The 26032-nt window shown below is 33.6% G+C and overlaps 3 protein-coding genes and 2 long non-coding RNA genes across 8 annotated transcripts in view; 2 read left to right on the top strand and 3 right to left on the bottom strand.

Moving 5' to 3' along the window:
- Positions 1–4411, bottom strand: part of BicC (protein bicaudal C) — a 30142-nt gene extending 25731 nt beyond the window's left edge. The window contains exon 1 of the mRNA XM_076628006.1: positions 4324–4411. The gene's annotated coding sequence lies outside the window, so the exon portion shown is untranslated. The remainder of the gene's footprint in view (positions 1–4323) is intronic.
- Positions 3012–8623, bottom strand: Pten (phosphatase and tensin-like protein). Of its 4 annotated transcripts, none has more exons than XM_076628018.1 (8): positions 7894–8623; positions 6059–6263; positions 5833–5962; positions 5465–5743; positions 5251–5396; positions 5009–5172; positions 4650–4931; positions 3012–4510 (listed from the first exon to the last, which is right to left on the bottom strand). In XM_076628018.1, the coding sequence occupies exons 2-8, from the start codon at positions 6162–6164 to the stop codon at positions 4112–4114; spliced, it is 1506 nt and encodes a 501-aa protein (XP_076484133.1). In that variant the 5' UTR covers positions 6165–6263; positions 7894–8623; the 3' UTR covers positions 3012–4111. The 4 variants fall into 4 exon arrangements, with proteins under 4 accessions (XP_076484133.1, XP_033202859.1, XP_033202860.1 ...); XM_033346968.2 differs by lacking the exon at positions 7894–8623 and adding an exon at positions 6757–7886; XM_033346969.2 differs by lacking the exon at positions 7894–8623 and adding an exon at positions 7439–7886.
- Positions 8624–9103: 480 nt separating this feature from the next.
- Positions 9104–18007, bottom strand: LOC117164131 (no mitochondrial derivative). The gene is given in 9 exon segments (XM_033346979.2): positions 9104–9322; positions 9408–9586; positions 9721–9917; positions 9999–10200; positions 10259–10501; positions 10631–10787; positions 16844–17078; positions 17228–17413; positions 17749–18007. Coding segments are annotated over 9 exon segments (1608 nt in total). The 5' UTR covers positions 17807–18007; the 3' UTR covers positions 9104–9171.
- On the top strand, positions 11185–17078 carry LOC117164128 (uncharacterized). Its single transcript, XR_013061913.1, has 3 exons — positions 11185–11198; positions 14602–14868; positions 15366–17078. It is a non-coding gene; the product is annotated as an uncharacterized LOC117164128 (long non-coding RNA).
- On the top strand, positions 11207–13440 carry LOC117164132 (uncharacterized). Its single transcript, XR_013061914.1, has 3 exons — positions 11207–11370; positions 11968–12173; positions 12317–13440. It is a non-coding gene; the product is annotated as an uncharacterized LOC117164132 (long non-coding RNA).
- Positions 18008–26032: the final 8025 nt, after the last annotated feature.

Raw genomic sequence — 26032 nt, 5'->3', positions numbered from 1 at the left:
AATATTAACAATAATAATAATAATAGTAGTAGTAGTAGTAATAGTAGCAGTAGCAGTAATAGTAGCAGTAGTCATAGTAATAGCAGTAGTAGTAGTAGTAGTAGTAGTAGTAGTAGTAGTAGTAGTAGTAGTAGTAGTAGTAGTAGTAATAACAGTAGTCGTAGCAGTAGTAGCAGTAGTAGTAATAACAGTAGTCGTAGCAGTAGTAGTAGCAGCAGTAGTAGTAGTGGCGGTAGTAGTAATAACAGTAGTAGTAGTAACAGTAGTAGTAGTAGTGGTGGTGGTGGCCATAGTGGTAGTAGTAGTAGTAATGATGGTGATAGTAGTAGTAGCAGTAGTAGTAATAGTAGCAGTAGTAGTAATAGTAGTAGTAATAGTAATAAAATAATGATAATGATAATGATGTTTCTGATGGTGGTATTAACATAACGATAAAACAGCAGTAGCAGTTGCAGTATTAAAGATAATAATAATAATGATGTTGTTGATGATGATGATGATGATGATGATGATGATGATGATAATGATGATGATAATGATGATGATGATGATGGCAATGAATCAAAGTAATAGAAGTAGAAGTGAAAGTAATAATAGTGGTAGCAGTAGCAGTAGCAGTAGCAGTAGTAGTAGTAGTAGCAGTAGTAGTAGTAGTAGTAGTAGTAGTAGTAGTAGTAGTAGTAGTAGTAGTAGTAGTAGTAGTAATAGTAGTAGTAATAGAATAATAATAACAACAACAACAACGATAATAATAATAACAATATTAACTAATGATAAAAATAGTAATAATTAATAATAAGAGTACATACAAAGATATAGCAACGATATAATTAATAATCAGAAGTATAATAGTATCACAAAATAATCATTACAGAATATGTAATAGAGATGTATCAATTTCACAAATTTAAAATATTACAGACATCCGATAACTATGGTTATTATTAACTACCAACATGCAGCGATACAAAAACCAGTGTAAAATTACAATGTATCAAGGTTTTGATATAATATTCCTAAACATACATCAAAAAACAAGATAAAATTTTGAATATTTGCATTCTAAATATTAAAAACTGCCAGGCTTCATCTATCTTCTGCATACTCATGCATGACACGATAAATATAATGTTAATCATGAAAATTATTAAACATGTACAAGTACTACAATCTATAAGAACAATTCGGAGAGGAACTACATATTGACAAACGATGAAATTTTCAAAGAATGACAATCATCCGAATATCTAATCCCTGTGTGGTTAGAGAATTGTTCAATTATAATAATATGAACTACGTATTTACAAAACTAATATATATAAAAGTCTAAAATCACCGTATATTAACAGCTTCAAAGATATCTTTCTATTTATACGTATCAACTATTCATAATCAGAATTCCATGTTGTTTGAAACTTTGTGCACCTCTATTATGCTTTTCTTGATAACCTAATTATATTATTAACAACAATCACATGTAAGTTTCATCCAAATATTCGTAAGTTTTCTGTTTTACTTTAACAGGACCTTATGAATTTTTACATAGTCATATCGTACGTAGAGATTTTAATTCATCACACGTTCAAATGCGTAAGTAATCAAAAGAAAAATGGATCATTTTCTAAATAATAATAAATTTCATAACTTCTGATCATGTTCAATTTTTTTTACAACTTAAAAAAGAGAAACGGGAGAAAAAGAAAACAGGAAGAAAAAGAAAAGAAGAAATGTGAGGAAAACTCTTCTCACGCTTGATAATGAGCAAACAGATGAAAAATAGGAGATTAATGATAACAATTAAGTGAAACACGCGAATGTGTGTGATTGAATATAGAGAAAGATCGTTGCGATTTTGACGTGAGTAAATTTAGAGGTAATAGGTAAGTAGGAAATGAAAACGGAGCGAATAGAGTCTCATAAGGAAACTTTGTGTACGTATCAAGTAACAACTTTCAATACTAATTTATTTATCGACAATTTATTGCTACCTAACAGTATACGTATCCGCTTCGTAATCATATCCATATACGCTTGAATTATGACTGCGTAGCTGTACGAAAATCTGTATCTGTAAAACCTATATTTATATATATTTATATATATTTTTATATATATATATATATACATATATATATATATATATAAATATATATTTATATATATTTATGTATATGTATATCTAATAGAAAAATAATTAATTAGTAAAATCAGTATTAGATCGTTTTCAAATTCATTTTGCAATGTATGCAATTCTTTGCATGCCATTTCGCAAGTCTTATTCTCGTAAATTTATTACGACATATATATATTTAATTTGTATGTAACTATTATTATTCGTACCACAAATTTGTAACTCAATACACAATTTCCGAATCGATATTCGATACGGACGACATTTCAATGGTTGCACTATAATTCAACAAACGTAAAATATCAGTTTTAAGACCGCTTCTTTAAAACTGAATTTTACGAGGTTTCGCTAAATATTTCTGTGTACAATTGTCGCGAATTTTTCGTGTAACTTTGTACCCATAAAAAAAAATAATTTAAAAAACAGCAAACGAATAGAAAGAAAAAATAATAAAACACTTCTCTCAAACTACATGTAATTATGTAAAAGAAAGAAGTTAATATCCTTAAGGTAACGTTATTCGATTAGGTAATTTTTGAATATTTGCACACGATATAATCCTAGTACCGCAGTAACAAAGATTCACACACGATAATTTACTCGATAGAACACGATAACTTAATTGAAATTAGATGTATCTTGTCATCGATATGAAAATCGTGTTTGCAAGATATCAAGAATTACAACTTTAAAAAATTGCACAGCCTGTTAATCTATAACATATTTCTATTACAAAATTGAAAGAATTAAATTTTCTGTACATTTGTTATCTTACAAATTTTGGCTACATCCTTCTACTCAAATCTATGCGAATTAGTTTTGCTATTTCCAAAATGTTAACGATCATCACATTGTATAAGGCAATCAGGATACATTTAAGTTATTTATCTGTTTCATAATGCCACGTCGAATACAAGTACAAACGGTAAAATGTTACGATTACAAATTGTCGCGCTTCTTACTCCCGTACTTATTGCATTAGTCAATTATTTTCTATAAGTTGGCTTTGTCATACAATTACAAAACAAATACTAGTTTCGTACATAGTACGTGATTACATAATTGCATAAACGCAAAAGACGGCACTTTCTCTTCAACACTAAGAATTCTCTTATTTGTTTGTTTGTGTGTATGTGCGTGGGCACGCGTGCGCGCGTGTGCGTATGTACATATGTATATTCACACACATACATCAAATTTTACTACTTCGGACAGTTAAAATAAACAGTCATCGAAACAAAATACTTCAGGAAATCTAATGAAAAATAGATGGAACGTACATGGTAGTCATAATAGAGATTAATTTTTTTTTCAATAATTTTTAATAATAAATATCCAATAATTTCTATTCAGAAAAAAGATCGTAATCTTGAATCTTGAATACTGAAACATCTTAATATTTTGCAAACAATATCTGCTATGCAAAAATATACAATATCTTAATTTGCAGTTCTTTTATTTCAGGACATTCGATGGAATCTACTTAGTATCGACTATCTCAGATATATTATCAATATCAAAAGCTTTTGTTAAACAGATGTAGAATCAATAACTTTGATTAATTATAACTTTAGAACTACAATAAAACATTAAACATTCATTCGATAAATGTTATCTTACCGAAGGAATAGTATCGAAATATTCTGATATTCTACTGACTTCATAAAAATTCTCTACCAAAGTATTTTTTTAGTCTTCTTATCTTTCGAAACTGATCAACCTAAATCTTTCTATAGACACATATTATTGTTCATTATCAGAGGACATTAGATAAAATCGATGCATTTAAGAACTTATCGAATGCTAATTTTTCATGCTAGCATAACAAAAAGAAACTAATAGCACGATCTGGTTTCACATAAAGTTATTGTAAAGCTCGAATGCCAGTTCAGAGAACTCAGCGTTTAAGTACAAGATACGATAAATATATGTATATATACATATGTACGTGTATGTACATATACAAATATATATTTCTTTTTATGTGTCTAACGTGGCCGAACGTATGAGAGCTGAAGAACGTTTCGCATTGCCAGTGCTTTGCCGATGACTACTTCTACTTTTATCCCCATGCGAGAGTAAACCTTTTGCAGTTTCTCTGAGACTAGCTCTTTGGTGGATACTAACGTGTGTACGGCTACTGCTGTGTGTAAGAGGATGGTGATTCACCACCAGAGATGCAGAAGACTCACCAGATTCCCCATCTTCATCTCCCGTCGTATCACCAGTTGTGTCGCATTCACTGCTATCCGCTTCGCTTGATTCGCTCGGGGTATCTTGTCCTCCCATTCCTATTTGTATACCCTCTCCTGTTCTATTTGTTGTCGCTGATACAGTTTGCGATATATTACCACCCATCCGATGCATAAATAAGCTAACCTACAACAACGTTAAATCAGTTAGAATAAAATGATTGTTCGTAGAATAAAATTCGGATGAATATAATAAATACATATAAAACGCGTCAAATGTGTGTGATTAATTTACTCATCAAACGTGATCAATTATATGTACTTACTTTAAAATCAGCGCTATACACTTTGTGATGTTTATCCTTGTGTGCGTCATCCAGACCCCATTTATCTATACTTAAAACAAGAGTAGGTGGCATAGGTCCGAGACTAGCTAAGGATCCGGCTCTGGGTTTCATGTGCGACATAACCACTGGTAATTCCATAGTTGCACCATCGCAACTCAATGCCCTAGTTGAACGCTCAACTGGTAACTCTCCATTATCGTATTCCGGCGATAAGTAGTCTCGTACGAAGAATGTATTGAACCAAAAATGAAACAATTTTTCCTAGGTACGGAGCGAACGAATTGATTAAGTATGTTATGAGAAATTATGAATCTCATTAATTTTATCTGAATAGGTACCTTTCGCTTCATTTTTGGTCTATTAAAGAAATCCACTCGTATATCTCCTGTCAATGCTATGCTGTGTTTTAAAGGGATGCTGACTGTGTGCATTCCTTTTCGTACTTCTACTATATCAGAGCTAAATATTTTTTTCTTAGATTCAGATATTACGCAATGCAAATCTAAAATACAAAAACTGTATGTAATCATATTTTACATCTAATTTTTTCAATGCATCCTCAATAGCTCATTATTCTTACATCCTTGACCTCCATGAAAAATAGGTGCTGGATCCAATTGTATTTTTCGTAACAACAATGTAACCGGTTGATAATCTAGTCCTTCTTGTACAAGAGTAGCATAATAATCCACATACCTCCTCTGTGAAGGTATTGTTACCCCCTTCCTGAATAATAAACAATACTAATAAAACAATTGTTCATACATAAGAAGAACAAAAGATAATATAATCACCTATCGTGTGTTCTTTTATTTCCATAGTAATTAAGGGCTTCTGTGGCAGTGGGAAATTGTTTAGTATGAAGAAGGTAACAACACACCATTACACCCGTCCGACCTTTACCAGCCTTACAGTGTACGACAGCTACATTTTCCTGATGGCGAGAAAGCCATTCGTGCACGTCTTCGCAAAATGGTCTGATTTGATCCAACATTGGTGGATTATGATCATCAAACGCATATGTAGCTACCCTTTGTTTAAATTTCTTAAAATCATAAGATCTCTCTGAACATCTGAAAGATATAATTGTTTTAAAATTTATTTCTTGATCCTTTGATAAAAGAAACAAAAATAAGCATAAAAGAGTGTTTGAAATGCTTACAGATTGTAAATCTTATAATGATCTTTATGCCTAGATTCCAACAGTTTAACAACATCATCTATGTGATTCCTATACACTCCTTCTAACTTTTCAGCTGGAAATCCCATTGCTATTAAGTTATCTCTTATATCTGTTGTTAACACACCATGGTTAAGGAATGTAGAAACAAAAATATCAATACATATTACAATACAAATTACGCTGATAATTGTGAAAAAAGGGATACATGTGAGATCAAGGTCAAACCCATCTTCTGTGAAACGCCTACGACGTTTGCTCACCATTCCCTTGATACGGTTGGTCATCTTCATATTACTGATAGTGTTGGACATACTTGGCTGACTGAATTTTAAATCTCCTCCTTCAGTTCCAATAATTTCAGTCTCCACTTCTTCTTGATAACAAAATGACAAGATTGCCCATGACCATTGCTAGAGAAAAATGACAAAATGTTGGTGCTAAACCGTTAATTATAATTATGACAGATGTAACATATGTATATACATCTATACATTTGGTTCGTATCTTTAGAACAAGATTAAGAAATGCATTATACAAACACTGACAAGTAATACAAAAATCAAGATGACAGAATACAAAAAAAGGATAAAAGATAAACCTATATTTGAACGTAAATGGTAAATATAGAACCGTTAATAACATACTCGCATAAATACTGTGAACTTAATCTTCATACAATCGTTGACAAAATCAGAAGTACAGTCAATAAAAAGCATTTTCAGAGTTTTACAAAGTAACAATTATAGTCTCATGTTTTTTATGATAAATTAAAATCGTACATGAATGCGGTAAGAAAAACTGACACTTGGAACATGGCGAAAAAGAAAGAAAAGAAATGATAAACGATAAACATTCGCGATTTATGGTCATTTAGTTACAAGTTCGTTATCAAAAGAACATTACTCGCAAGAAAACGCCGTGTAGAAGCGTCGATGAAAAGTTAGGTTAAGCACCGTTTATAATACATCACAGAGGCCACTTAACACCGCGGTACATTTTCACGCCAGTTTCACCGATACATTGTCCATCTTCTCTTTAATTTAATGTTCACATATCGTTTATAGGAGACTTGCATCAGATTTTAAAGAAATCGTTCGAGATACCATATTACTTTTGAAAAGTAAAAAAACAATCTTTTCTCGCATGTAACGTAAAATTCACTCCAGTCCTTTCGGAGCATGTTCAACTACGATCTAGCGGCACTCCCAGTTACGGTGAATTTCTAAAGAATAAAGTTAGCATCGATAAAAATCTCTCGAGTGCTCCGTGGAATCCGTTGATCTAATTGCTTTATAATCGACAAGTTTTGTCTAATCACACCAATAAATGTATAAACTGGTTCAGAAGTTTCCGTTCACAGAAGAATCACGTTTTGATGGCGTAATCGTGTCATCGTGTCAAAGTAGTAATATGAACTCAAACCACATTCTATCACGAAAATAAAGTGGTTTTTGGACAAAGAATTTATACAGATGTAATAAACGCACATATTCATGAATACGACCGTGAGGAACAACACAATGTCTATGTTGCATCCTCAATTTGCCAACATGGATAGACACGCACACGCGATACGGACACTCACCACTAACGCATAAGATCATGCATCGCGGTTGTTGCGGAATGGTTGTCCACTCTGCGAACGAACCGTCGTGATGTTACGCAGGATTTTACAGACGATCGTACCGGGATCCGATTGGAATCGTCGTTTTTTCTTTCCTCTTTATCTCCATCTTTTCGTTAAATCGTTAACGAAGGTCAGGCGGAAAAATGAAGAAAAAGTCCAACTTAATTAACGAACAGAAGTTTTCTTTGTAACATCCATTTTAAACACAGTTTACATCTTATGTGAAATGTAAAATCTCCCTCAGCCACCTTTGTCACTAGAAGCGCCATTCACAACGACGCGTTCATATCGCGTTTACTTGCGCTTCTCCCTGCAATGCTTAATAACAGCATTTATGTACCTTTTCTTTTAAGAAAATATTCTCCTTTCTCGTCTATTCTCGGCGTTTCACCGGTATTACTGCCGTATCTTACCGAAAGAAGAAGAAAGGAACAGGGTAAAGGCTCACAGAGGCTTTGTCATCCTAGAAGTTTCATCCCGGAAACTTTTGCTGCTCTTCTCTGAAATACTCCGTCGGTATCCTTTTTTTTTGCGCATGCGTTTTTTCTATTCCTTCTTTTTTTTATATTTATGCTTTCTTTTTATCAAATATTTCTATTAAACTACAAAGATTATTTCTCTAAACATTTTATGAATGCCGATTCCTCACACTTAAAATCATATTTTATTAATATTATTAATTTTTTCTTCTTTATACTACAAATGCTGATTAAAAGTTATTGTAATCTTTAACCAAATGCCATATACGTATACATAGAAACAAACTATTTAATATATGAAACTATAATTCTTTCTTTTCGGTATTTCATAAATTTTCATTGTCTTTTACACAAAATTATTTTCGAACAGTGTTAATTTTTCTATACACGTACTGTTAAGTTTGGTTATAGTCTCCATCTCAAGTTTAAATTATTTGTGCATTAGATATAATAATTTCTTTATCGCTGCTAATTTTGTTTTTATCAATTGCGAAGACGCGGTTAATAATAATATTCGAAATATCTGCTTATTTATGAACAAGAATTATGAATTCTTATCTGTACACTGATAAATACAAAAGCTTATACATTTAAGTAACAATCAATTAACAAATTAATTTACATAACAATAATGAAGATATATCCATATTAATATTTCTTATATTAATCGAAATCACGTATATACACTTAAATGCACTGTTATGCACGGACATATTTAGAAACTACCAGTATGATTAATTTTAATTCACTAACTAATAAAAAAGAAATTAAAATAGAATTAAATTAAAATGGCAAAATATAAATGTTGAAAAATTCAGTGACTTTTAATCAAATTGCGTGTGAAGAAAGTATAGGCTTTTTTACATCATCTTTGTATCATAAACCTTATTAAACCAATGTGTTGTACGCAGTATAATAATTTAAATTAGACTCAAATTTTTTCGTCTTGAAATATGTAGGTTAATAATTTTATCAAACGTAACTTTATATTATATACATGGTTATGCATATATACATTCTTCTTTCACGCGCTCTATTCCTTTTAGTGTAAGTAATTATTTACCAATTATGAAATTTTGCAGTAAGGCAAACATTTTTTTTACACATATTTGGATATTTGAAAAGGAGAAATATTACTATAAAATTGTTTCCCTAACTTTTTTTTTTTAATAAAAGAATTTTAAAGTAGATTGATATATTATAATATCTTGTTTAGTCTATATCAGATTTAAGAGCACTAAGAGTACCCGTATGTATTTTAGATGTTTTTATTTTTTTGTACGATGTGAGAAGATCTTCCATTGTTATAGGTCGTACTGCATCATGATATTCCTCATCGTCAGTACTGGTAGTACTTGCCTCTCTGCAATACAAAAAAAGTTAATTATGCGTTTTAATATTAACTTTTACATATATTCTTAAAGTAATGATTAAACATAAATATTAACTGTGTATGAGTTCGCAAATAATCTCGAACACGATAAATCGACGCATTTCTGCAAAGTTCTTGCAGATCTGATCCAGAAAAGCCTTCCGTTATTTTCGCCAGTTTTGCTATATCCACATTTTCAGCTACTGGTTCATGATCTAAGATCAGTTTCAGGAGTTGCATTCGTTGTTGCTCATTCTGAAATATATATCATTATATATATAAGAACTGTATGTTACATATGCAGTAAATATGCAGTATTTCATACATGAATATGTGATATATATGCAAGAACACACGATTTTTTATCAATTTGTATAAATTTTATTTACTGGCAAACCAATGTGGAAAGTAGCTGGCATACGTCTAAGAATAGCTCTGTCTAAATCTTGTGGTCTGTTAGTAGCACCCATTATTATAACAGTGCAAGAAGAATCTGTAATTAATCCATCCCAAAGAGACATAAATTGTGCCTTCATCATTGCTGTTGCTTCATGATCTTGTGAATTACGTGCTCTTAAAAATGAATCTATGAAAAAATCCACAGAATATTTTACAACATTGATGATAGCACAAAATACATTATGATACATTCTTCTTTCTCACTAACCTATCTCATCAATAAAGATTATACATGGTTGAAGTTTCACAGCTAATGAAAATACAGCTGCAGTTAATTTTTGACTTTCACCATACCATTTATCAGTTAGAATGCTTACATCTAAATTAATAAAACATGTTTTAGTCTCTTTAGCAGTTGCTTTGGCAATCATTGTTTTACCACAACCTGGTGGCCCATGCAACAACACACCCTAAAATTAAAATACAGATTATAATATATAAATCATTTAACAATATAGAATCATATACCTTTGGTGCTTGTGTTAATTGAGAGTCTTCAAATAATTCCTTTCTTTGTATAGGCAGTATTACAGTTTCCTTGAGTTCTTGTATAACATGTTCAAGGCCTGCAATATTTTCCCATGAAACTCGAATATCTTTAGGATCTACTATATGATTAGCTATCATCATTTCATAATCTGTCAACTGATCCATATCTACTGTCCACAGTAGGTTATCAGTTTTGGCCAATTTTCGTAACTGTTCTTGTGCCTATAGAACATTTAAATCACACTTTTTCATAGAAAATATATAAAAAATTAAGATTACCTTTTTAATATATAGAGAACAAAGGTTATGTAAGACTTAATTTTTGAAAATATTAAATGATTAATGTATAACCTTTTTTCTGGCTTTTTTCTTTGCATTGTTCGTAGGATCAAGTTGATTCATAATCCATTTCATACTGAAAAATCCAAAAGCCGCAATAAACGATATTCTTGCCACAAGTACAAATACTTCCGATCGCGTATATCCAACTCCATCCGCAATATTCATTGTATATGATAGTCTATTTCAATTTTAACAGCAAATACTTTTGTCCGTGTAATAACTTCTAACCTTTCTTCACCAATATCACATGCCACTTTAACACTGATCAAACTTCGAACTTGAACATTTGCAAAGAAAAGAGTGGTTGTATACAACAAAGCGAGAGAGAAGCGCAAGACATGCGCAAATTATGAAAAAATCCAACAATTTTAATATAAAATTCCCCACAATTCACAATAATCAGAATTACCAATATACAGCGTCACTACTTGGGAGTCAATAGCTGCAGTCACAGCAATCAGGTTTTGTTTATATCTACTCTTTCGTCTCATTGGACAAACTATAGCAGAGTGGAAATGAAAGTACTCACGCTTATGATTCCCTAGCTAGTGCTGCACCATATGGACGATACTGAACGGTAATTCACGTTAGCATATGCAAGAACCTATAAGTTAGAGATCTATCTTGTTTAATTCTACGCTACAAGAACCTTTTAATTGTACGGTTAGATGAAAAAATTTATATCTACTTTTCTATTCGAGATGGACAAGTATAAGAATCACAAAAATCGCGCAATAATTAGATTAATTGTAAGTAGCCTAAGAAAGAGAAATTAATTGTTTACTATATTGTAGCGGCTAACTACGCTAACAAAGAAGAAATTGTGTAAACGGCTAGCACGGTTTATGACTGAAAATCTATTTTTGAGAAAGCCATGATTTCCAAGAAAGAACATTCCATAAGGCATGATTCTTTAAAGTTTTTCAGTACAGCCTCAATAGCAAATTGGTGGTGTCACAAACCCGTTTCGTCACCAACATCTCCTAGTAACAATACTCCCACCAAACGTGCTGCTGAAAATACGCGAAGTTTCCACGGAGAAAAAATAGTCAGATGGAGTAGAGACTCCATTGCGTATAGATGTAACCATTTTCAGTAAAAGTTAAATGTTAGAAGCTGACCTATATTGAACACGTCTCTGATCTACCTTACAATATTTTTGTTAGAGAAAACAAGAGAATATTCCCTTTCAACCGATAATGGATCAGTAGAATAATTCAATAATTTTAATATGTTTTCTATACACCATTCAGACATTAACATTAACATTAACATTAACCCTTGGCACTCGGCATGTCAATTATATTGGCATGAATATTTTTTAAGACACTTTGCCGGTTTTACAGCATAGAGCTGAGCGGAAGCGCTGTTCTTTTGTTTAAGAGCAGGCAAAAACTGTTATGTCGTTGAAGAAAGGGCCTTCACAAGATTGCGGGAAAGCTCTTTGAGGGACTGCTGCTTTATAATGTACACGTCCCTCCAGAATCATCAGATCCGCCGCATGTAACCCATGTTAATAGAAATAACAAATAGATCTGGACCTTTCCGATGGGTGAGTCATGCATCGTAATGATATAAATTATTTACTATTTATGATTGAAATTTGCTATCTGTTATTTATTTGTATATGTATTAAATTTATTTGTTTGTAAATTGGAATGTTTGATGATTAAATAGATACAAACTATTTTTCAGATGGTTAAATAATAGTAAAAAACAAGAAAATGTTTTAGATATGTTGAAAAACATAAATAAAATCATTAAATTTTAGTTTTCCGTCAAATATTAACAACCAAATATGTGTACTTTTCATCATTATGATACTAAGTGCTTAATGTTAATTATGTATTTATTGTTTATTCTTTTTTTGTTATTCGTCATAAATTTTGGTTGCTAATCGTAACAAGTTTACAAACTGACAAGCAGAAACAATAGCGTAGCGATCAACCGATTGTGGTATGGACTACGATGCGGTTAGGGCTTGATGGGCCTTTGTGACATCGCCGAAAAATTGCTCACGAGGCATCTCCATGCTAGTCCGTGCTAAATCGGCCTTCAAAGCACTTGAACATGGCTTCAGTGGAAACGGTCCCATATATTTGTATGAAACCAATTTTTCAAATAATTTTCCAGTTTAGCTGGTCTATAGGAACGGTTCCATATAAATACATTGGAGCAAATTGTTTCATTTTTGATTGTTAATGGATCTTTAGCTTAAGGCTTACATTTGTTTAATAGGTGATAAAAATAGACACGAACATGATATACCATAGCATATTAGCCCATTGTTCTTTCTATTTTTCTCGTGTCATTACATATTGTTATTTATAATGTTAAGCATTTAAACAAAAGGCGGTCTTTGGATACAATCTCAGGTAAGCAATCTATTAAGCATATCTGCGTTAAATTATCAATCTCAAGATGTATTATAATCCTTCATAGATTAAATCTATAGATTAAGAGAATTATAGACAGATTCAGAGAATTAATAAGCTTTACTCAGTAATGAAAGTAAGATGGATAAAAATCATAGAAAAAAAATGTGTGATGACTTCAAATCTTATGTACAGTTAGTTTATACTTTTGTTTTTATCATTTTTATAAACAAATACGAAAGTAAAACAGATATATCGCGCCAGAAATATTACTCGCAAACTATCAACTACTAAAATTACTACTAAAATGAAATTTAGGTTTTCTTATAATAAAAATATTATCGCAAGGAAAATAAATTTAATTTCAAATCTAAAAATTGTTAAATCTATTGTGTATAAAGAATTTTATTAAAATTATTGTACAATTGTACTGATCCGTTGTTGTTTGAAAGGAAGGATTTGCTTTTATTTTCTAAAAAAAAAATATTATAAATGATTAATTTCTCATTCTTAGACAACTAAATTTAATTATTACGCGATTTTGTTATTCTCATACTTATCTATCTTAGATAGAAAAGTAGATATGAACTTTTCCGTAAAACCGTGTAATTAAATAGGTTCTTCTAGCGTGGAACTAAATAGCCTCTTGTTTACTCTAGTGTGGAACCAATCAGAGCAGATCCCTAACATCGAAATTAAATAGTTAGATTCTTGTATATGCTGGCGTGCAATCAAACAGGAAAGATTTCTTCTCTGACTATAGTTCCTAACACATTGGTTTCTAGCTAAGGTTGCCTACCTGTAATATAATATCTAGTTGTTTTTTTTTACATAACTAGTAAATTTTGCTTAAACCAGCGAAATACTATTATTCGTTTTATGTCTTTCCTGGAGGTTAATTATCGACTCTTTTTTAATTTCATTCTCTGTTATATGAAAAAATTTTACAAAATCTGCTTAATTCGAAATAAGATAGCAATATTGAATTTCGGGAATTCCTTTCAATACCTATTGACGTTCTACTTTTTTAATTATATTTTAAAATATATGAATTTGCATGAAAATTCGCAGTATAGTTACCAACTTTCATATCTAAAATATAACATCTGAGTTTGCACTGCAATCAATGTGAGATATATATAAGTGCTTCTGACAGTGCTGAAAATTAACAATTTTAATTCACTGTTTTGTCAAACCACCAGAAATATAAAAATTGAAATATAAATTTAATTGAGAAAATGTTAGTATAAAAATTAGATTTAATATTATTTATTTCGAATTATTAATACTTGTTATTTTGTAGAGTTTCTTGACATCAAAAGATAAAGTTGCAATAATGTTTATGGGTCTTGCTGTTACAAAAAATTGTGTGAATACAGAACATGTAGAAGAATTTATAGATTTTCATATTAAATATTCATTTTATTTCATTCTAAGTATATTCTGATTGTACTTGTGGAAATAATAGAAATGGAAATATTTTAACTCATATTATAATATTAATTATGACATATTTCTTATTTTAGTTTTTCCAATTCTGCAAAAAAATCATTTTGATGTTTGATTTTAATAAAGAAGCAGATATTATTTTACAATTTCAAACAGGTACAATTGCAAATAGCCTTTTTGCAGACAACATTATATTAAGGGACCGACACGCCGAGGAGGATCTGGATCTCCTTAGACTTGCACAACGCACAACGATACCCCAAGGGATAGCATTGAGACGGATGGTCCCTCCCAATGCCCGAACTAACCAAGGAACGACTCCCTCAGACAGGAGAAGACGCAGCAGTGCTCCAGCAGTAATTCGAAAGAGGTTCTGGGGCATCCCAGCCGAGTGTCAAATGGTCCACCTTGGGGTTTTAATCGGTAAAGTCCGACACTACCTATACTACGCTTCTCAGAAGAGCAGGCGGCGGGAGTGTCCATGAGGATTTCCCCACGTATAAAAAAAACAACATTATATTAATTATAATATAAACATCTATTTTAATTTCATTATACAAATTAATATACATAATTTAGTTTTATAATCTTATTATTTTAAATCAAAGTCAATTATTTCAACAATTCTTAAAATTAATGAAATCTTTGTTAGACATGTGCATGAGATTTCATCTATTAGACTGTCTATTTTTATAATACATTACTATGGATCATTGTTGAATTTATCGTATTATTAATAAAGATTAATAATCAACATATAACATTTGATAAGGCCACATCAAATTTGAAATTTTATGTACCAGCACCAGCAAAACCATTTTCATGTTATAGTTACTTGGTAAAAAAGTATCAACTGCTTCAAATGTAAAAATAAGAAGAAATTATGAAGCAAGGAATCATTCATATGTATTATATTGCAGGTAATCAAAAGTTTCAGACAAAAACTAACTGGGTCGTTAGAACTAATGGGAATTTGGTGCAAGTCGGTTTATTCTAGAACAGCAAGTAATAAAAATTGTTTTTGTACCGTGAACGACCAAGGTTGCTCGTTAATATTTTCGGAAGTAAGTACATTTTTATTTTTTGTTATTTTCCTAATATCTGATAAAATTTTTGAGATTCGCCTTAATCGCTGTAATAAAAATAAAATCCTATAGCAGAGTGTGAGTATTAATATAGCGTAAGGCAGCCAGCAACCAATATTGACGCATGCGCTACCACAAATGTACAATTGTATCCAAAATTCACTGTAGTAGTAGCGACTGTTTTTTGCAAATATCTCGGAAATTAAGGCTGACCGCCAGTAATATGTATAAAAAGAGATCGTTCTTAATCATGTCCTCCATCACATATTAAAAAATCATCGAAATCGATGAGGTTTTCTTTTATACATTTTCCGTAACTTTTTGTAATACATACATTGATTTTTCCTGCATTATTGTTTCAAAATTCCTCAAAATTCAGATTTTAAAATAATTATACTTCTCGAAGCCGTTGCGAATGTGCATGCAATTTTCTAAAAGATTATAACAAAAAATTCAAAACTATGTAATAACTTTCTTTTATATTTATATATTGCAAAAATATTTATTTTTAAACAAATTACTACCTTTTTTTAAACTTTCCTTCGAATTTTTATTTTTGTTAACAACTCTTTAAATAAATAATAAAATAAGTATTTAAGTAATAAAAAATAAAAATAAGTATTTTAGAATCTTTTGAGATTTTTTGGAAGTCAGAAGAATAGTAAGAAGGTTAATTATAGATGACTCAGATTGCCCATGGAAGATGCAAAAAATATGCTTGCTCACGGAGGGTTAAGTACTAACATCTAATAAAGTTTTATAAGATATCTTAAATTATAATACTTTAATAATTTTACTTAGCTATGAAATATTTTATACAGCAGAACCTCAATTATCCAAACATGTTTCCCATGTAAACAGTTCACTCTTCTACATAAATTTTTGTTAGCTGTCAATATTATCACTGGCGAAAAGGTCTAAGAGCAATTTATGTAAAGAGAAAGATTGAAAGAAAAATACAGATTCAGAAGAAATTATATTACTAACAAAGTTGATTTATGCCAACAATGTTGTTTATTGCATGTAATTATACAGCAGCTTTGAATATTACTGTAGATTATTTACACTTAATTAAATACAAAATTGTAGGCTGAATTTAATACAAAAATGTACGATAAAAATTGACTTGCTTACCTTATAAAATTATGAAATACATATTAATCATATAAATTTATGTAATAATTGGAAATGGACGGATTCTGATATAATTCTGGACGGATTCCTTTCATTTATTAAAATAAGGCTACTTTTTATATGATACTGTTACGTTTGTAACCAACCATTCGAATCTCCCTTATTCTTGGTGATGTTATCTTAGTATTCTATATTGTCATCTTAAAGAGAATATAATAATCGATATAGCAAGACTCAATAAAATGATTATTGAAAATGACGATAAAGTTGATGCCGTATTGCAAGAATTTTCAGAACAGGAACATTCTTCCCAATATACACCATTTTCATACACTCCCCAGTTACAAACACCCGTGACTCCGGTACTGGCAACGGAAGAACATCGACGGATCACTTGTCGCCATCTACCGTCCCCTTCGAAAATTGATCAAAATAATAAACAATGAGAACTAGATTAGCAATGGAATTATCAAATGGATGTAGTAGTAAGCGCACCACGTGTTTTAACTTGTTGAGAAGAGCTAAATATGTAGTAATACAAAATTTAAAAGAAGTAAACTTACAGATAAAACCACGAGGGCTCTGACGTGTTATTTTAACACAGAAAGTGCCAGGCATGTATGACTCTTCGCTGTTACATTCTACAGCGATATTTTTGTCTTTATCAAATTTTTCATACGCTCCACACAAATCTTCGCCTTTAGGGTCGGTGTCACTACTACATTGATAACAACGAATCGCTTGAGTGCCTAAAATTTATTTAAACGAACTAAAAAATCGATCGAAACATAGTAATAACTAGACTGCGAAATTTTCTGCAGTAATAAAAATTTTGAAAGTGACAAATTGCAAAGAATGTGCATACTATGAAGAAATATATAAAATGTTCAAAGTATAATGTTTTTTTTATAATACTTGGTATAACAACCTTGTACTGAGGCTATACCTTTTTAACTATATTTTCAAAAATATAAATTTACACAAAACTCCGCAGTTTATTCATAACCTTAAAATGAACGAACCGATTCTTTATGTAAAATAAAATATGCCAAAGTAATTTTTATTCGAAAACATGTACACTTACCTACCACTGAGAATAAAAGTAACAAATTAACACTCGCGATCACATTTTTTACAATCATTTTGAGATATTTTTGGAAGAATAGTTACTTATTCATGGGCGTTGGTTAGTATAAGCATTGACTAAATACAGACAGATAGATCTAACATTTTGTGGGACTTCGTGTCATATGTTCTGAAATACCGATCGTGTAAAAAAGTATAGGTTTTGTTTTGGAACCGACGAGGTAATTTATTGCAGCATGTTGTCATTCAGTTATGCTAATGATGCCATCTACGGTTTAGAGCGGTAAGTATATATTATATTCAATCCAACTACCGAAGTCGATAAAATCAAATTCCGCTTTTGTTATACGTCCATATATACACTTCTTCAACGGCCTTCGTGTTTTAGTTCGTGCTACTATAAAAGAGGGCGATAAGTGGTAAGCGATAGAGAGACAGAAAATTAACCTAACCTATAGATTTATATAGAGTAAATCATACCGATAAACGGTGAGTGATAATTCATCGCTCAGCTGTGTGGCTTATTCCGTATAAATCTATAGGTTTGATTTATTTTCTGTCGCTCAACCGTCACTTGTTTTGCCGCTCTGCCGCTCAACGCTTGCCGCTTATTGTTTTTCCGTATAATCATAGTCTTAGACACGTAGGAACTACCGGGTACTAAGTACCTATAAGATCACCGAAGTCAAGATACGTTGGGCATGGTTAGCCCGAAATGTACTGTTGTTAAGAGAAAGAGAAAAAGAAAAATTGGAATTTTTGTTTCTAACGATAAAGGCAAAAAACTGAACATTGTAAAATAAATAAACATACACATGTATATGTAATATATATACATATGTATGTTTAACTATTAAGGCACCAAATTTTAACTAATTATATATTTTTAGAGAGGCACGCGCTATAAAATCTCGGATTTTTATGGAAGATATATTACGTACTTTAAAACAGGGTTAAGGAATATTTGTGTATAAACACTGACTATAAGGAATCAAATAGATGATCGGAAACATAGACAGTGGCCTGGAAGTTCCATCTTAATTCAGACCTAGTCTTAAAGTTTTAAAGAAATGGGAAGAAACGAGATCTAAAAATTCTAAGAGACATACGTATATTCAAAATTCGTCAGCGAAAGTTCCCCTTTGAGTTTGAGTTTCAGTATGTTACAAGACAGTTTCAATATGTATCAACATAAACAAAAAAAAAAAATGAAAAGAATTTATTTTGCTAACTATTGAGTAATAACTCGCTTTATAAGCATTAAAGATTAAAGCATTGGAGATGGCGACATCGCGTGGCGATGGGATTCAGTCATGATACCGACAGAAAATCACTTTTATTCGGTGCATACGTCTTAACAAATGAATACGAATGCCCATTGGATGACATTGAGGAAAACACGAATGATTCCCTATCGTACATCGGAATATTCGTCCTTTAATCATGGAAGAAAGAAAATTTAAGAGCTATCAGACGCACCCGAAACATTTTACGCGTTACGCGTTTTCTTTTTGTTTCGAAATATAGATAATGTTCTAACGATTATTATCGACGAGAACGATATGTCGCGATAAAGATAAATATTTTCCAAAATCACGAATACGGAATTGGCGTATACGAAAGAATATCGTAGCGTGTAACATGGAAAAAATTCATCGATCAAGATGTAAATGCATATTCGCAGACAAAGATCTACTCGATAGATTTGCAAAGATCCTTGGTTGGCAAGACTTTAATGGAAACGCGGCCTTTGAAAACTATAGGCATCGGAATATCCGTGCAGATGCAGCGTCAGAGAGTGGTCCCGTCTATGTTGAGACACGAGAACGCTTTTCCGGTGACACGTAAATAAAAGTTCGAAGGTAAAGCGGTTGGAAGTAAAACTAGCCTAGATCGAGGACTGAGGGGTAGTAATGCGAAGAAGAGGAAAGAAAGTCAGGAGAAGAGGAAAAATCGTTCCATTGAGGAAGCTGACATATACGAAGACCATTGCTTCTCGTTGATATATTCTCACCAGGGATTTTGCAATTTGGTCGCGAGTTGATTTAGGTCTGCAACGCATAAATATTTTGGTGAATAATCGTTCATTTCGAGCAATCCTAATATCATCTTTCATTGACGCGAAATTGTCAAATTTATTGGTAATGTTTAATCGGTATTTAATTTTTATCAGACTTTTATCTATCGTTAGCTATAATAATTGTTGCGATCTTGCTACGAACAATCATTTAGACAATGTGTTAATAACATTTATGTATCATATTCGCAGAATGCGATAGACAGAACAGGTATGCAGCAACTGCTAGCGTATACGACGAAATAAGGAGAGAACCAGAGAAAAGAAATCATAGGAAGAGACAACGAAATAAAGACAAAGCTCGTCAGTGGTGGTATAGAGAGGAAGTCTCGAGAGGAAGAGATCTTCTCTCTTATTTCTGAGGTAGTCGGTTTTTCTTTCGTTTCGGTACGAAACAGACCGAGCACGTATCTCGTTAGCGAATCATTAGCAACTCTTCTCGTGCTGCAACTACCGTCGCAACAAATGCTCGCGGCTTGTTCTATTCCGCTCTCTTTTATCGTCTTCTTTCGTTTTCTTGTCCTATTTCAAAATATTTTGCGATCCTAATCTTTTTATACTTCACGTATTTCTGTTCTACAATTGTAACATTTATATTTTCATCAAATCAATTTTTCTGAAGCGATACTATTTGCTCAATACACACTTCATTGTCAGCTCCAAAATATGTATATACACGTCTATACGTAGAGGCGATGGTAACGATAGATCGTGTTTCGACTTCGTTCCTTTCCTATTCAAACCATGGCGTCCATATTTGTTGTTTTGGCTGTCGTTCCGCTCTCGTTTAAGCCCCATCACCACCTCACTCTGGCTACCGAACGCCTTTGGCAAAGCGTGGGTCGATTTCGCAGCAAATAACCAGACGATAACTCAGCGCTGACATTGCTACGGCACTTGCAACTCTTATCGTGTACATGACCGCTGAAGGTATTATCTCTTCACCAACTAAAGACCACACTGTTCTTGTTCTTATCTTTATTCTTTTTTTATTGACGCATGTCTATTTCTTGTCAAAAGGAATTTTAGTGAAAATTAAATTTTAAATGTAATGTGATTAAAAATGATATTTCAACGACCCATTCGTGTGCAAAGCAATAAAGTCAAAGATAGTGTAGTAACTTGAATATTAATCTGAGAAACCGTAGATACGTGGAATATGTGCTTGCCATGATGTTAATTCGTCGGATGAATCGTCCAGATACGATCATGGTGAACATAAGACACCACACATAACGTAGCAATGCAATGACAAACATCGAACAGAGTCAAGGACGAAGATTCGAATTTATAACAGCGACGATCAGCTTCTGGCAAATAGAATAAATTTGCAAAGTCTCGGCATTAGAGCGAGACGATTTTACTGGAGGGAAGCCGCATAATACGATCCCGGCTGAGATGGGTAGAGGGAAAGTTCGAGAACGGATCGAATGAAATTTGAATAAAAATACCGTTCTTCCTCGGATGGGTTCTCCGAGAAGGCAAAGTAAAGCACGGTCTTAGCCGCCAAGGGGTCAGTCGACTCAATTCCTAGAGGACGACGCATCGTATAATAGCTAGATTTTCCAATAGGCGGTACTAGCTTCCGGATCACGTACTTTCTCTTCGTTTCGCTATTTCTTCGACTACCTGCTCTTGATCACGCTTCACCGGAATCTCGCGAAAACGCGTTCTCAGCCTTTTTATCGATTTCCTTCATCTTTACTCTCTCTCTCTCTCTTTCTCTCTCTTTTCTCTCTCTAACGGTATTTTGTTAATCGATTTGACCTCTGAATGTTTACTGACACTTCATTTAACGTTTCGAAGTTTATATGTATAGGACAATGTTAGCCAACAAGGATACCTGATTATAGTAAAAGAAAACTTGCAGGTAGAATTCGAAAAGTAGACAAAGATAATTCGTAAGAGAATTTCTAAATTTCGGATCAAAGAAGCCGATGATTATCGGCTAATTTAGTGGCCGAGATTGGTAAACACTGTTGGTGAATCGTTCGTTATGGCTGACATGGTCCTATGTGTATTGGGTATACGTGCCGCAGAATCGACCGTGAGACTATAAATTGTACTGGTTAGGCAAGAAGAAGAATGGACACTTTTAAAAGCCTTTAGCTATCTTTGGATATTTTCAAAGATTTACGAAACTAGAAACGATCTTGGTTGAATACAGGGTGGTAGTAAGCTCACAAATTTCTTCCCTCCTTTTTTTTCCTTTCTACGTAGTTTTGTAACTTTCTTCTCGTTACTCCTTTGCACTCGCTATCCTTATTATCCTTGTTTTTTCCTTTTCTTCTCGTCGTCGTTTCTTTTAAGAAGCTTCGTAGAAACTCTTTAGCTCTTGATATTAAGCCAAGCGATTTTACGCAAACGACGGATCGCATTTTCCAAGCTTTCCATCGCGAAACGCAAATCAAATTCCCCAAAGGATTTCACTCCGATCCTACCAAACTTTGTTCCTGTTCTTTAGGAGGGTGTCGAGTTCCGTATTTCGCGCAAACTACCGTTATATATTATACATATGTATATACACAGATATGCTGGATTCGCGTTCAATTGTTTTTCATTCGAATAATTCTTTAGCCTTTCATAATCGCGATAAAGAACAACGAGGAACAAAAAGTATCAAAAAATGACTAAGGCAAGGAGAGAGCAGCAGATCGTCGATCCTTAGATAACGCGACACTGCATAGTGCGACGTATGAGTATGAGATGGGAGGAGGAAATTGATTTTGCATTACAAAGCCGGTAGTTCGTAATAACAGAGCGTGCGTTTCATAGGCACAAGTACGAGCACTTACCCTCTATGAATTGTCCAATTATATTATTATTCGAAGCTAAATCCGTAGTCGAGTATCCGACCGAGTGAGAGGTGCGATACGAAATACGTTTCATGCCTTGATTCGCAATATCAATGTCAACTCGAATATAAACTGTTTATGATCAAAGCAAACTTGCGCACGAGCGCTTGTCCTTTTTTCTGTTCTCGTTTGTCTAAAAGAATTTGGCGTGCTGTATGTGCGTTACACGATACACCAATTCACGTCAGAAACGAAATTTTCTTCGTAATAGAAGAACACTCAGTACACACAAGTACAACCCATAGTTAGTTGGATCACTTAAGATTTTTAATATTTTTCGTTCTTTTTACCGATCTCTTTTATGCATATATTTGTCCAACAGATAGCGAACTGTTGGCGAATAACAGTATGGACCCAGCATTCTAACGAATGTAGGAAGAAGCAAAACGAATGAGGGGACAGATTCGAAGAGATTACAAGGTTGGCTCATAAATACATTAGCCGTGCTAATTGACGAATCGTTAATCTCGCTACGCGTTACGTCCGGAATAGTAACGGATGCGAACAATAATGTCTCGGAGGACCGCAAAATCGGTTCGGACACGCTTCGCTCTCCCACGCTCGGAAATTGCATCGACCTACACGCTCAACGAATTCCTACCAAACCCTCGCTACGTTGCGTTGGTCACAATGTATCAGGCAGATCGCCAAACGACTGCGTTTCTCCAGCTTCCTTGCTTTCTGTAGTATCCTTTTATAGCCATTTTTATCGTTACCTTTACTTATTTATTCTTTTGTACCTAGGTATTTTAGTACAACACTTTGTCCGATAACAACAAAGAAAATAACGAGTTTGTTGGAGTTTTCGTTTAGTTGCTTCTCATCTCTCCCCTCATTTAGCAAGATACTTCTTTAACATCGATGGTTTCTTCTTTTCGTTTCAGAAATCATAAATGTGTGAGAATTACGTCAAACTTCGAATATGACGCGTGATAGTCCGAAAAGCATGTGCCATTTCAAGATTGATATAATAATATGACGAAAACGAAAGAGCGAGGGAAGCGTTGGTAACCCGCATAATCAAATGATCCTATCCATATTCGCGAGAACAAGTCGATCGATCACGATCGATGAATTACAAGGAGCAGAGCTGATTCAATTTGTTCGACGCTAGCTTGCAATTTTTCCGATCTCGTTGCACGCGAATGATTCTACAGGAAATGCGGTTGGCATGAAAATGTCTGTTTACTATGTAAAACGTCGATTACGAGGACGCTTCTGCGTTTATTTTTCTATTCTTCCTCAAGTTTTCAAAGATATCTCCACATAAAGGTTTGATTTTTTAACGTCGCGTCGGAACAGTCATCGTTAAGATATCATTGTAAATCGAAGCTTAGTTATTATATATTATTATAGATATATAGATATTATATATTATATACAGGGTGGTTGGTAACTGATGGTACAAGCGGAAAGGGGGTGATTCTACGCGAAAAAAGAAGTCGAAAATATAGAAGAAAAGTTTTTCGTTCGAGGTTTTGTTTTCGAGAAAATCGACTTTGAATTTTCGCTCGGTACGCGTGCGGTACGTTATAACGGATCTCACTGTAGATCGTTGTCTCGATGGAAAAATTAAAAAAGAAGTAAAAAAAAAATTTTTATTCTATATTTTCGACTTCTTTTTTCGCGTAGAATCACCCCCTTTCTGCTTATACCACCAGTTACCAACCACCCTGTATATTAGTAGATACCCTAATTTTTTTATAAGATAGAAGCCAACTTCTCTAAATAGTTACCGAAACTTCTGATTCGTATGAAATATACGTGGACCGACAATCATGATTCTCATCGCTCGATCGGGACATTTGAAATATCCAGGGGATCTCTGAAAGAATTATCCGTGTCTGAATATCGAAGGTACTTCGTTCGAAGTATGTTGCAGTGTTTGCGCGGTTTCGATTCCAATATGACTGAGAGAAAAAATTACGATCAAGATCACTTCACGGATGGTTGCAGTTTCGAGGTAAGGTAAGGTTGCATTCAAGGCACCAATGGGTCTGTGATCGTAGTCGTTCGTCGAATACGAACAAGTAAATATTGATGCGCCAGTGCGATCCGATCGCCGCGCTGCGGGAATAAGTCACTCTGATGGTAGCAAATCCTTCTAAACTCTAAATTGGAAAACGTAATGGAACGACCAGGTAGAACGTCACAATATTCTGGATCATCGAACATGTACGTGCGTATCGTGAACGTAATTGTTCCAACTAGCTTCCCGAAACAAATCGAATATTTTGAAAACTCGAAACTCCTCAATATGATACCGCGATCATACTCTCGTCAATTTTTTCATAGATGTAGCGGAATTTAACTTACCCTACCGATCGTAGATATGTACATATTAAAATACCATTTCGTATTAGATTTTCCTTTCCATATTATCTCTTATTATTACAGGAGTACATCACAGATGCCAATGACATCTCGTCTACATGAAACGCGATCAACGGGACGGAGACCGCTTATCCATCTTTCACTATGATTGCGCTCCTTTCTCTCTTTCTCTCTCTCTCTCTCACCCTCTCTCTCTCTCTTTCTCTCTCCCTCTCTCTCTCTCTAACGTACGCGCTCGTTTAACCCAAATATCGAATGTCAATAAGAGAGAATATACGCAACCAGCGATTTTCGCAAACATGGAATCGAGATACTCGCGTCGATCGATCTTCGCTTGCTGTGTCCTTTCGCCTCTTTTTCGTTGGTTTCTTCTTTTTTCGTAACGTCTGAAACGAAACCGAAGGAAGTAGAGAAAACGGAAGAGAGAAAGGAAGTCGCGAAAGAACGTATCCAGTCGAAGTTAATAACGAATCGCACCGATGGGATAGAGTGCGGATTAACCGGCATAGCTCTCGACTTCGCTTAGTTACTGGTAACTTTGATCTACCATTCCGAATGCGTCGGAAGAGGCGGAAAGTGGAGGGTTCCGACACACGAACAGTTCGGTCAGAGTTCGAGGCAGCTTCGTCCAACCGATACTCTCCAAAGCCCAGTTTCCAAGCTTTCGAGATTCCATTACGGCTGGCAGTGGCGCGGCGGCGGGAATCAATATTTAAATTCGTAATGGAAACGCCTGGCTGCAATTACGGAACGCGAAGCTCGACTGTTAAAGCGGTCGAATTCTCGCCGTTTCCCTCGTCCGATCTGAACCGCCCGCCAACGTCCTTTAACTTTTGCTTCGGTTTCCTCAGATCGGTTTCTCTACGTTGTATCGCGTGGTGATACGAGCCGCGAGTGAAGATAAACAATTTCGCGTTTTCCGGAATATCCGGCAAAAGAGGGAAAGGAAAGAAGAAGAGAAAGTAGCGACGCGTAACTGAGCGCCACTGGTCGAAGCGAGTTTGAGTTGGTGGTCG

This window comes from Bombus vancouverensis, chromosome 3 (genome assembly GCF_051014615.1).
Source record: "Bombus vancouverensis nearcticus chromosome 3, iyBomVanc1_principal, whole genome shotgun sequence".
In the NCBI taxonomy this organism is placed as follows: Eukaryota; Metazoa; Arthropoda; class Insecta; order Hymenoptera; family Apidae; genus Bombus; species Bombus vancouverensis.
Note: the sequence above shows the minus strand (reverse complement) of the source record. Positions and strands in the feature narration are given on the sequence as shown.

What these genes read in the sequence shown, in the direction of transcription:
- Pten (XM_033346966.2), bottom strand. Translation starts at nt 6,569, where the DNA reads ATGCTTTTTATTGACTGTACTTCTGATTTTGTCAACGATTGTATGAAG. An exon ending in GTTTGACCTTGATCTCACAT is followed by an intron (nt 5,963 to 6,058) that starts GTATCCCTTTTT and finishes TGTTAACAACAG; the next exon opens with ATATAAGAGATAACTTAATA. An exon ending in TGTATAGCGCTGATTTTAAA is followed by an intron (nt 4,511 to 4,649) that starts GTAAGTACATAT and finishes ACGTTGTTGTAG; the next exon opens with GTTAGCTTATTTATGCATCG.